Source organism: Brassica oleracea, chromosome C2 (assembly GCF_000695525.1).
Source record: "Brassica oleracea var. oleracea cultivar TO1000 chromosome C2, BOL, whole genome shotgun sequence".
NCBI lineage: Eukaryota > Viridiplantae > Streptophyta > Magnoliopsida > Brassicales > Brassicaceae > Brassica > Brassica oleracea.
The window spans coordinates 8,702,691-8,713,358 of NC_027749.1; the positions used below are offsets into that span (position 1 = coordinate 8,702,691).

The following is a 10,668-nucleotide window of genomic DNA, read 5'->3' on the forward strand; positions in this document are numbered from 1 at the left end:
ATGAGAATCAATTGATTTAAGAAAAAAAGGAGAAAAAAATGCAAGAGTTGTTGTGTGTGCTCACCGTCTATGCTTTCATCGTTGTCTGTTCTTCACCATTGGATCTTTAAAACAAAAACAAAAACAAAAACAGAGTATGAAAACAAAAGCATGATTGTGAGAATCAATAGATTTTTTTAAAAAAAGTAAAAGAAATGAAAGAGTTGTTGTGTGTGCTCACCGTCTATGACTTCATCGTTGTCTCTTCTTTAGAACAATTGATTGTTCTTTTGGTGAAGTATTGAAAGAGAAGAATTATGTGACAGAAGAAAATGTATGATTTTGTTAATAATCTGAAGAAGAAAGAGAGACAGTAGAAAGAGATGGTGGAGTAGAGACGTGGCGGTGGTGGTGATTGATTAGAAGATGTGGCTAAGAGTTTTTTATATATTTTTTAATTATTTTTGTTAGTAGGTTTCACCGGTTGGTTGAGAAAGATAATATGGCAATAATCTATAATGCGTACAGTGTATATTGAAAAAACAGGGTTTTTAAGTAGTGGGTGAATTATAATTTGTTTTTTTTTTACAACAAAAGGCTAAGAAACTAAGAAGAAGATTTCTGGTCCGAGAGCCACCTCGGAGGAACTGAGTCAACATAAACCATAGCAAATGGCGAAGTCCTAGCACCTCGTGCCAGCTTGTCCGCTAGAGTATTTTGCGCCCTTGGGATATGTTGGATAGTAAAGTTAAGAAATAATTCCTTACATCGCAGAAAATCCTCCATGTGTGTAGTGAACGCCGACCATTCTGTCGGTGTAGACACCATCTTCACCAATTGAGAACAGTCAGTTGCAAACACTACCTCTGAGATTTGTAGGGTCTTCATGCACTCCATCGCCCATATCAAAGCTTCACATTCCGCATGTAAAGGTGATAGACTCCTGCGAATAGACATTGCACCCATCATGGTATGAGTTGATCCACCTTTTCTGTAGACCCATCCCTGCCCCGTGTATGGATCATGTTCCTTCCATGCTCCATCTATATAACATTTGTTGACGCCATGTGAAAAAAAGTTCTCTGAATTATAATTTGTTCGATGGATGTATGATGCAATTCTTCTTTTACTTAAACAACATGTGTCGTGTAAATGAATGGCTTCAAATCAAAGGTTCTCTATGTATTCGTCTCCATGAAAAATACTAACGGTTTGATTAGTATGAAATGTTAGATATAACGAGAAAACTAATCATAAAAAAAATTTGAATTGCTTCCTCTTCCTCTTTTTTTGTTAACTCACGAGATCAAAGTGAAAAGCTTCTCTCCATATTCACATTCATCATGAAAGTACTCAGCTTTTGATTAAATACAGATGGCTATAGAACCAGTGTAAATGAGCTTGGATTCAAGAAAGGAGTTCACTGAGTTGAATATAAGTCAAATTAAATCATTTTTTACAAAAGGTTGAGTGTTTGGGATTTAGAATGAACAAATAAATCCAATTTAACGTTTTATTTATTTATTTTATAGTTCCTTACTTATAAAAGCACGAAATACTGTAACCGGATCGGTGAAATGAGTACCACCGACAACTTTTCCCTGACGAAAAAAGATCATAAAACACAACCGGTACGTAATTATATAGACAGGTAGATTTACAAGCATCCAAATGTAAATTTCAAGACATAATAATAGATAAATATATAGTACGTGTTTATTAAGCACTCAAATACCGTTACATGCAAGGCTTAGGTATGTTGGATAAACTACTCTGCCTAAGAACATGTTTATCCCTAAGAAACTCCTACTGTCTTCCTACAATCTACAAAACTCGATCTCCGTAATACATACAAGTGCAAAGTAGCAACTGCGTGCGTGCGCATGTGTCTAATCACGCTAATTAAATTATTCAATTTAACTAACTAGAGTATTAATCAAAGTTAACAAATATGTAAAGAATCGAATCGGAAGTTGGATTGGTGGGATTGCTTAGACGGCACGTGGTCGAGTGGGAGAGCACGTGACTCGTGTCACGTTTCCCTATACACCTGCCCTCATTGTTTTTTGCCTCTCTTTTGTATCTGCATGCACCTTCTTTATCCCTTTTTACATTTTCTTCTTTCTGTATATGATAAAATACAATTTGTTTTCCCTCTTCATGGCGAATACATTATACGTTTTTAAATTTGTTGTTAGCCCAACTACCGTGGCAACGATTGGTTGTAGCAAGCGAACATATAAATATTTCAATTAAAAATTGTGTAGTTGCGGTTGACATTTACCATAAAACCCCCAACATACACACGTAGACTTAATTTATCAATGACTAATTTTAAAAAATGAAACAAGTAAGCGAGCGATAACGAAATATGCTTCATCCCCAATATTGAGCATATCTTATGGGGATTAGATATTGAATTCCTCCCAATTCACACAATCTATCTTAAAATATACAAATACAAACGTACTATGGAGTCTTCACCTACTCGGGATCCTTACACTTGTTTTACCATTATCAACGGTGTCTGATACTATTATATAACTTTTGTAGTTTATCTCTTTCCCATGCAAATCCTCCTCTCTTTACCTTTATTTCATTTCAGCTTTTAAGCTTAGTTTAATAATATATTTTTAAAAGCTTTCAGATTTCTACAACAAACAAAGCAAAGTTTTCAGATTTCTACAGAAAATATTTTTTTTTTTTTAGCAACATACTTCTTTATTGATTAGTTTATCAATGCTCAACTTGTGTCTTGTGGTTATAATATATTCTTAGTTTCATAAGTATTTAGCAAGAAAAAAAGGGAATTGGGCTTACTCACTAGAAGGCCCAATATTCGAAGCAAATTCCAAATATCATATAAATGGGCTTTTAACTTAGGTCCACGCTGTATAATACTGTTCATTTCCCGGTAATAATCCGGCGCGGTCAAGACCACCTTAACCGAAACACGAAGCTCTTGTTCTTGTAATGATGAGTCAGATTAAACCAAAAAATTAAAAAAAAAAACAAGTGGTCGAGTTATGTCGGGATGGGTACTTGCTAGGGTTTATTAGTGCGTTTGCAGCTGCCACTCTCTTTCTCTTTCTCTTTCTCTTTCAGAAGATAGCCGTAAAAAAGCTCTCTTTCTTCTTCCTTTCTCTCTTCACACAACTTTTGCTCCCGACAAAACGCAAAACCGTGTCTTTTTTTCTCAACGCGAGGTTGTTGATTCCTTTTGATTCGTAAATGATCCAAGACGGATCGGGATCCGCCGAGTAACTGATCTTACGCCGCTTCCTCCTCCTCCGCTTCCGCCGTCTTTAGAAAGATCGACTTTCATAGGGTTCCGATTTCAAGATGGAGACTTTGAATCCCTCCTCAGCTAACAAGCGAGCTTTCTCTTCTCCCTCATCTAAAAGGTCTGATGGGTCTGATCCGTTGGAACATGGGTTGGATCGGGAGCTTACTTTCAGCAGAACCATCCGCAAAATCGTGAGTTGCTACGTCGTCCTCCCTAAAGATACTTCCTTTCTGAACTTTTGTTGATAATATCTGGAGTCTGTGTCGGTTGATTTTGTAGGGTGCGGGTCTGGAGAATCTCGGGAATACATGTTTTCTCAATTCGGTAGTGCAGTGTTTGACTTACACGGAGCCTTTAGCTGCTTACCTGCAAGATGTGGGCCATGGGAGACGATGTAAGTTGCTTTTAAGATGCTATGGTTAATTCTTATACTAAGTGAGTGTCTGAGACAATGTTCGTATCAAAACGTTTGGTTGTAGGTCATATGGCTGGGTTCTGTGCTTTATGTGCAATGCAGAAGCATGTCAGGCTTGCTCTTCAAGCTAGTGGCAAAATAGTAGCACCCAAATATTTGGTCTCCAACTTGCGATGTAATGCTTCTCAGAACCTTGCCCTGTTTGAACTATTAGTGTGCCAATTACTAATCAGAGACTAATGAGGGATGATTCTCAACTGGTTGATTAGGCGTATCAAGAAACTTCAGAAACTGTCGACAGGAAGATGCACATGAATACATGATCAACTTGCTGGAGTGCATGCACAGGTGTTGTTTGCCTTCTGGTGTACCAAGTGAATCCTCTGATGCTTACAGGAGCAGCTTGGTTCACAAAATATTTGGTGGTAGCCTCCGTAGTCGGGTAAAGTTGCATCCTTTGGAGCATATATTTTACCTATGGCCTCAGCTTTTTCTAATATTTTTTATTGTTCAGGTGAAATGCGCGCAATGTTCACATTGCTCAGACAAGTTTGATCCGTTTCTTGACCTGAGTCTAGACATTTCGAAGGCAGATTCACTGCAGAGAGCACTTTCACGCTTCACTGCTGATGAGCTCTTAGATGATGGTGCAAAAGTTTACCAGTGTGAAAGATGCAAGCAGAAGGTTAGGGCTGTAAAACAGCTAACTGTTTCTAAAGCGCCTTATGTCCTAACTGTACATCTCAAACGGTTCGAAGCGCACAGATCCGAAAAAATCGACAAGAAGGTCCAGTTTGCCTCTGCAGTTGACATGAAACCTTTTGTCAGTGGTCCCTGTGTAAGTAGACCTCGTCTTGTGCTCTATTTTCTAAGATTTTGACATGTTCTTGGAGTTGTTTAGATAATCTGGTTCATGTACTTGTGTTGAACAGGCAGGTAATTTGAAGTACACTCTATATGGTGTTTTGGTTCATTATGGTCGAAGTAGTCATTCTGGTCACTACGCCTGCTTTGTTCGCACTTCAAGTGGCATGTGGTATTCCCTTGATGACAACAGGGTAAGCAGCGATGTTTCTACGTTCTTTTGGGTCGCAAATTGTACATAGGTTCCTTGTGGTAAGTTCCTCTTTACATTGTTGGTGTAGGTTTCCAAAGTTAGTGAGAATACTGTGTTCAATCAGAAGGCGTATATGCTATTCTATGTTCGTGATAGACAAAACCCAGCCCCAAAGAACACGGTTGCCGTGGTTAATAAAGAGACTCCCAGAGAGAGCGTTGCCACAAACAGAGCTTCTTTGAATATATTCTCTAGCCGAAATGATCAAGTGAATGGCTCAGGTGTCATGAAAGCATCTAGTTTAAAGGCTCCTGTAGCCAATAGTATAGCACCCTTGAGATCATGTGATAAAGGTTCTCCTGCTGTCTTGACCCAAAAAGATTTGAATGCTAAAGAGACTCAGAAAGATGCCCCAAGCATTGTAGAGGCAAAAGGGATACTAAAGAGGGAAAATGATACAGAACCATTAGAATCATGTGATAAAGGTGCTCCTGCTGTCTTGGCCCAAAAAGATTTAAATGCCAAAGAGACTCAGAAAGAACTTTCCAGCAGTGTGGAGGCAAATGGGATCCTTAAGAGGGAAAATGGTTCAGCACCCTTGAAACCATGTGATCTACGTGCTCCTGCTGTCTCAACACAGAAAGTTTTATGTACCAAAGAGACCCTTCAGAAGGAAGTGCCACTTCCACAGGCTAATGGGGAAGTATCTTTGGTAAAGTATGGTTCCAAGGCTGCGTGCACAGTATTACTAGGGAAGGATTCTCTTCTCCTGGAAGGCAGCACAAACACTCAAATTCTCGTCAACTTGCCTGCTTCCGCAGCTAAAGATGGAAATAACTTGAAAGAGGCTGCCAATTCACTGAAGGTGAGTGTACAATTAATTACCTACCTTCACGAGTCAGCATCTTGTTTTGTATGGCCACCTTTTTTATTAATGGGATTGAGTGTTTCTAACTTGCATTTGGCTATGCTCTCCAGGTTAGAGATGTATCGGTTGGTAATTCTCCTATTGAAGAAGCTGTTCATGTTAATCAGACTTTGGGACGTCAGTTGGAGGGTTCGGCCACTTCCATTGAGTCAGTGAAAGCAAGTTCTGATGAGGGGACACTCACCACACCAAGAAAAACTCGCAAGGGTAGCATGAAAACCCTGAAGGTGGGATTCAAATCTTTTAAGCTGACCTTGGGCGTACGCAAAAAGAAGAAACAGAAAAAGAGAAGATCAAGTGCTACAGATCAAGAGCGTTCCACTTCACAGATAACTAGCGAAGTTGCTTCTTCTGGCTCGGGTTGCTTGTATGGAAAGGATAACTGTGTCAATCTCCATGATGAAAAGATAAGGAGTCGTAATGGGAATGTGTTGCTTGGCTCTCCAGCCGTAGAGCTCAAGGAGAGAAGTAATCAAAATGGTGCCGTTCTTGCGTCAGACCAAGAGCAAACGTTGAAGAGCTCTGACATGTCTGAAGCAAGCCAAAACGCCAAAAGAAAGAGAGAGAGCGCAAAAGAAGAACAAAACTCTTTACAAAAAGAACAGGTGACCATTCTTACACGTGGTTTGCCAGAGACAGTGGGTAAGCCTTCCCTCTTCTCAACTGTATTGCTATAACGAACTTTATCCAGTTAGGAGATAACACCTATCATTCTCCAAATGCATCAATCAAGCCGTTGACCTGAGCAAGAGCTCTTAGAATATGCAATTGTGTTTGATGGGATTAAGTCTTATGAACCATTGCAGTTGCCAAATGGGATGAGGAAGTTTCAGCTTCTAAGATGGGAAAGAGTGAAGAAGACTCGAGAATCGGATATGTAGCAGATGAGTGGTGAGCTCGAGATTTATGTTTTGGTTATTATATTATTGGGCAGTTGTTTTACATGATAAATGGTATTGGGATTGTGGCAGGGATGAAGAATATGATAGAGGGAAGAAGAAGAAGATAAGGATGAAAGAGGAGATGTATGCAGGGCCGAACCCGTTCCAGTTGTTTCCGTCGAAGAAACAACATACAGATACAAAGAAGAAATGGACGCAACGCATGAATACTGCAAAGACAGGCTTCCGGATATGATGAATAAGTAAGACCATCCATAATCTATTAAAAAAAAAAAAAATTGTAATCCACATGTTGCTGCTGTATTTGCCTTGAGAGTAGTAATGTTAACAAGAGAGGTTATATAGACACTAGAAGTTGTTTTCATCTCTTGTCCTCAGTTTTGTTCTGTTTGTGATGAAACAAAGAGTTGACACATCCCCTTACTCTTTAAACTCTCGTCTTGTAGTATCTCTTTTTGCTCCACCAATAATAATATGCTTATTCATTTACAGTGTAAGGCAGTTTTTCATCGCAGACAGCTTTCGGGAGCAAACAAAAAGATAAAGCAAAAAAAATAGAATAAAAAACGGAAAGCAGTTCATTCAGGGAATCAGAAAACGTCACGTAGTTGAAGACGTTGGGGTATAAAAACTAACTCCCTCCCTCCACCACAATCTTCGAGAGGGTCACTTCAATATTATCCAACCATGAGCTCGTTTTTGTTTCCTTCTTCTTCTCCGATTCCCAAATCTCACTGGCGCGCGAACTCCATCCCTAAACCTAATCGCCCGATTACACTCTCTCTTCTTCATGGAAACTCCTATTCGTGGAGGTTATCTTGTAAACTCAGTCTCGATTATTTCGAGGAAAGCGTGGAGGAAGATGAAATCCCTCAGTTTCTCGACTTCTCTGCGGAGGGGGAGGAGCCAGATTTGGAGAAAGAAACGGTTTCTGCTCCAACTATGACGCTGATGCAGAGGAAGAAGAAGAAAGGAGATGAAGAGAGCTTAGAAGATAGATTCAAGCTCAGAAATGGAAAGGAGGTTGCAACCCCCTTCTTCTTTTGTTATGGTTTTAGTGTTAAAGAAGCAGAAAATCATTTTTGTGAATTTTGCAGGTGTTTGAGGAGAAGGCGTATCTAGTGGGAGTTGAAAGAAAGGGTGACGGAGAGTGTTTGTTTGATATAGAGGAGTCTCTTGAGGAGCTGGAACAGCTTGCGGATACTGCTGGCCTTATGGTCGTTGGTTCTACCTATCAAAAGTTAGTTGCTTTTTAGTTCTCTTATGTATTGATTGCTATGGGTTTAGAAATGGATTCTAGGTCCACTGTGATGCTAGTGTCAGTGACGGTATAACACAGGCTAGCTTCCCCAAATCCTAGAACTTACATTGGATCCGGAAAGGTCTCTGAGATCAAAAGCGCTATTAATGCACTCGACGTTGAGACTGTGATATTTGACGATGAGCTTTCACCAGGGTAACGTTTCTCTGTACCTCTTGAACTGACACCAACCCTGCGTCTTGCTATAATCTTTATAAGTTTTTTTTTTCCTCACAGCAAGCTATTCTGTTTCTTCTTTCACACAACTGTTGCTTGTCTTTGTCATTCAGCTATTTACTATTTACTAAAGTGGTCATTGATTGTGTTAGTATGTACGAGTTTCATGCTCTTGTTCGTTTCCACTCTAGTTTGTCAACATACATGTGAATTGAGTGTTTGTGTTTCATTTCTTATTACTTCATATTTTTAATTTCAGGCAGTTGCGTAACCTGGAAAAGGCCTTTGGTGGGGATGTTCGAGTTTGTGACCGCACCGCCCTTATCTTGGATATTTTCAACCAAAGGGCCGCAACCCACGAAGCAGCCTTGCAGGTAACATTAAGCTTACGGATAGAGATGGTGAAGACTTTTAGTTATGCTCTTTCTAGAACCATGTCCGACATTGTCTCAATCTGGAATGGTTTGCAGGTTGCTCTAGCACAGATGGAGTACCAATTACCACGACTAACTAGAATGTGGACTCATCTTGAGCGTCAATCAGGTGGTCAAGTTAAGGGTATGGGAGAAAAACAAATTGAAGTTGACAAGCGTATTTTGCGTACTCAAGTAAGTAAAATATGTATATATTTCTGCAGTTTTTAGCCTCTTTTGCTTCTGATCGTTTTCCAAGAGATATGACACAGTTTGTGATTATATTTGTGCTGAGCAGTTTCTTAGGCTCTGTGTCTTTGTTTAGGTATTTCTGTATTGGTCCATTAAGATGGAAGTGTATTGAAATGTTTTGATATTAAATTGGCTAGATTGGAGTTCTCAAAAAAGAGTTGGAATCTGTTAGAAAGCATCGGAAGCAGTATCGAACCAGGCGTGTTGCTATACCTGTTCCTGTTGTATCTTTGGTAAGTTCAGGACAGTCTTTTTAAACTCGTAGGAATTGATCAACATTTCATTTCATATGTGAATGTTTTATGCCGATTGTGTTTTAGGTTGGTTACACAAACGCTGGAAAGAGTACACTTTTGAACCAATTGACTGGTGCTAATGTTCTCGCTGAAAATCGTTTGTTTGCGACCCTTGATCCAACTACCAGAAGGGTTCAGGTCAGTGAATTTTCTAGAAGAGCAGATCTGCGATAGCATGGTATTTAATGTGGTATCGAGTTTTGACTTGAGATTTATTTTTTGGTTCCTTGTTCGTCAGATGCACAACGGGAAGGAGTTTCTTCTCACAGATACTGTTGGTTTTATTCAAAAGTTACCAACCACCTTGGTAAGGCCCTAATGGCTATTATTCAACTAGCTCGTACCTGGATATCTCTGCGTGTGGTTGCAGATCTGTTTGTTAACATTCCCATAAGTGTCTCTTTGAATCAAACTGAAGAATGCTTTTTGGGTCTGCGGCATTGTGTCAGTGGGGTGTGTAACTTAGCTGGAAAGTGTTTCCTGCAGGTTGCTGCTTTCAGAGCAACACTCGAAGAGATATCAGAGTCGTCCCTTTTGGTGCATGTTGTTGACATCAGGTTTGGTATCTTCATATCCTGGTTGTTATGGGCTAATCAATCATAAGACATCTTAACTTCACCACCTCCTAATGATAATATGCTTGTAAAATGTTTAGCCACCCACTGGCAAATCAACAAATAGAAGCTGTAGAAAAGGTCATGTCTGAACTCGATGTTTCATCAATCCCAAAATTGGTTGTGTGGAATAAGGTAATGTAAAGTAGTAGAGAGACGAATATGATTCCTTTATGTGCAAAATTGACGGGAATAACTAATAATACTCTTTACGCCTCGGTTAGGTTGATAGAGTGGATGATCCTCAAAAGGTCAAGCTGGAAGCAGAGGAACATGGGGATGTAATTTGTATATCTGCTCTGACTGGAGAAGGACTAGACAAATTCTGCAATGCTGTTCATGAAAAGCTCAAGGTTTGTGTTTCATCAAAATGTTTTGAACTCTGGTTTTATGATTGTGCCACATTGGAAATTTAGTTCTTGAAAAAATATGTTACAGGATTCAATGGTTTGGGTTGAAGCCCTTTTGCCATTTGATAAAGGGGACCTTCTAAGCACCATACACAAGGTTGGAATGGTGAAAGAAACTGTGAGTATATGACTGACCATCTTGCTTGGTTTCTTTTCTTATTGATACAGACAACTCAAAATGTTTCTATGTCTTTGTGTTTGTTGCATATATAGGAATACACAGAGAACGGGACGCTTATCAGAGCACATGTTCCACTTCGTTTTGCACAGTTGCTTAAACCTATGAGACACTTGGTCAAAGAAGCGTCTTATGCAAAGAAGGGTGAAATAGAATCATAGAAACAACCTGAAGGCCTGTCTTTTCCTCGGAATTGCAGACCACATGTGGTTGGCGAAAAGCACGGGAAAGGACAAGAAGTTCTAACAACATCGTGAACATAAACCAGAATGAATGACATCAGTAAGGAATATTCGTCAATCAAACAGAATGTGGATATACACAAGCAAGATAAGCTTGAACCCTACTTGACATCGTGATTTACTTACTATTGAACCCTTTTATTGTACAGAGAGCATCCTGTTGGAAACATACTATTTCGATTTTCGATACATGAGTAGTACCAAAGCTAACATATCAAC

General features: G+C 39.4%; 2 protein-coding genes across 2 annotated transcripts; both read left to right on the top strand.

The window, feature by feature from the left end:
* Positions 1 to 3,013: 3,013 nt before the first annotated feature.
* On the top strand, positions 3,014 to 7,056 carry LOC106326693 (ubiquitin carboxyl-terminal hydrolase 23-like). Its single transcript, XM_013764605.1, has 10 exons — positions 3,014 to 3,456; positions 3,545 to 3,659; positions 3,745 to 3,855; positions 3,950 to 4,122; positions 4,195 to 4,518; positions 4,613 to 4,738; positions 4,826 to 5,602; positions 5,716 to 6,307; positions 6,472 to 6,556; positions 6,637 to 7,056. Exons 1-10 carry the CDS (start codon positions 3,322 to 3,324, stop codon positions 6,800 to 6,802), a joined length of 2,604 nt encoding a protein of 867 aa, XP_013620059.1. The 5' UTR covers positions 3,014 to 3,321; the 3' UTR covers positions 6,803 to 7,056.
* LOC106326695 (GTPase HflX) lies at positions 6,644 to 10,638 on the top strand. Its single transcript, XM_013764612.1, has 14 exons — positions 6,644 to 6,809; positions 7,060 to 7,590; positions 7,665 to 7,807; positions 7,907 to 8,023; positions 8,304 to 8,418; positions 8,515 to 8,652; positions 8,847 to 8,942; positions 9,030 to 9,143; positions 9,244 to 9,312; positions 9,492 to 9,562; positions 9,661 to 9,754; positions 9,844 to 9,972; positions 10,058 to 10,147; positions 10,243 to 10,638. Exons 2-14 carry the CDS (start codon positions 7,255 to 7,257, stop codon positions 10,366 to 10,368), a joined length of 1,638 nt encoding a protein of 545 aa, XP_013620066.1. The 5' UTR covers positions 6,644 to 6,809; positions 7,060 to 7,254; the 3' UTR covers positions 10,369 to 10,638.
* Positions 10,639 to 10,668: the final 30 nt, after the last annotated feature.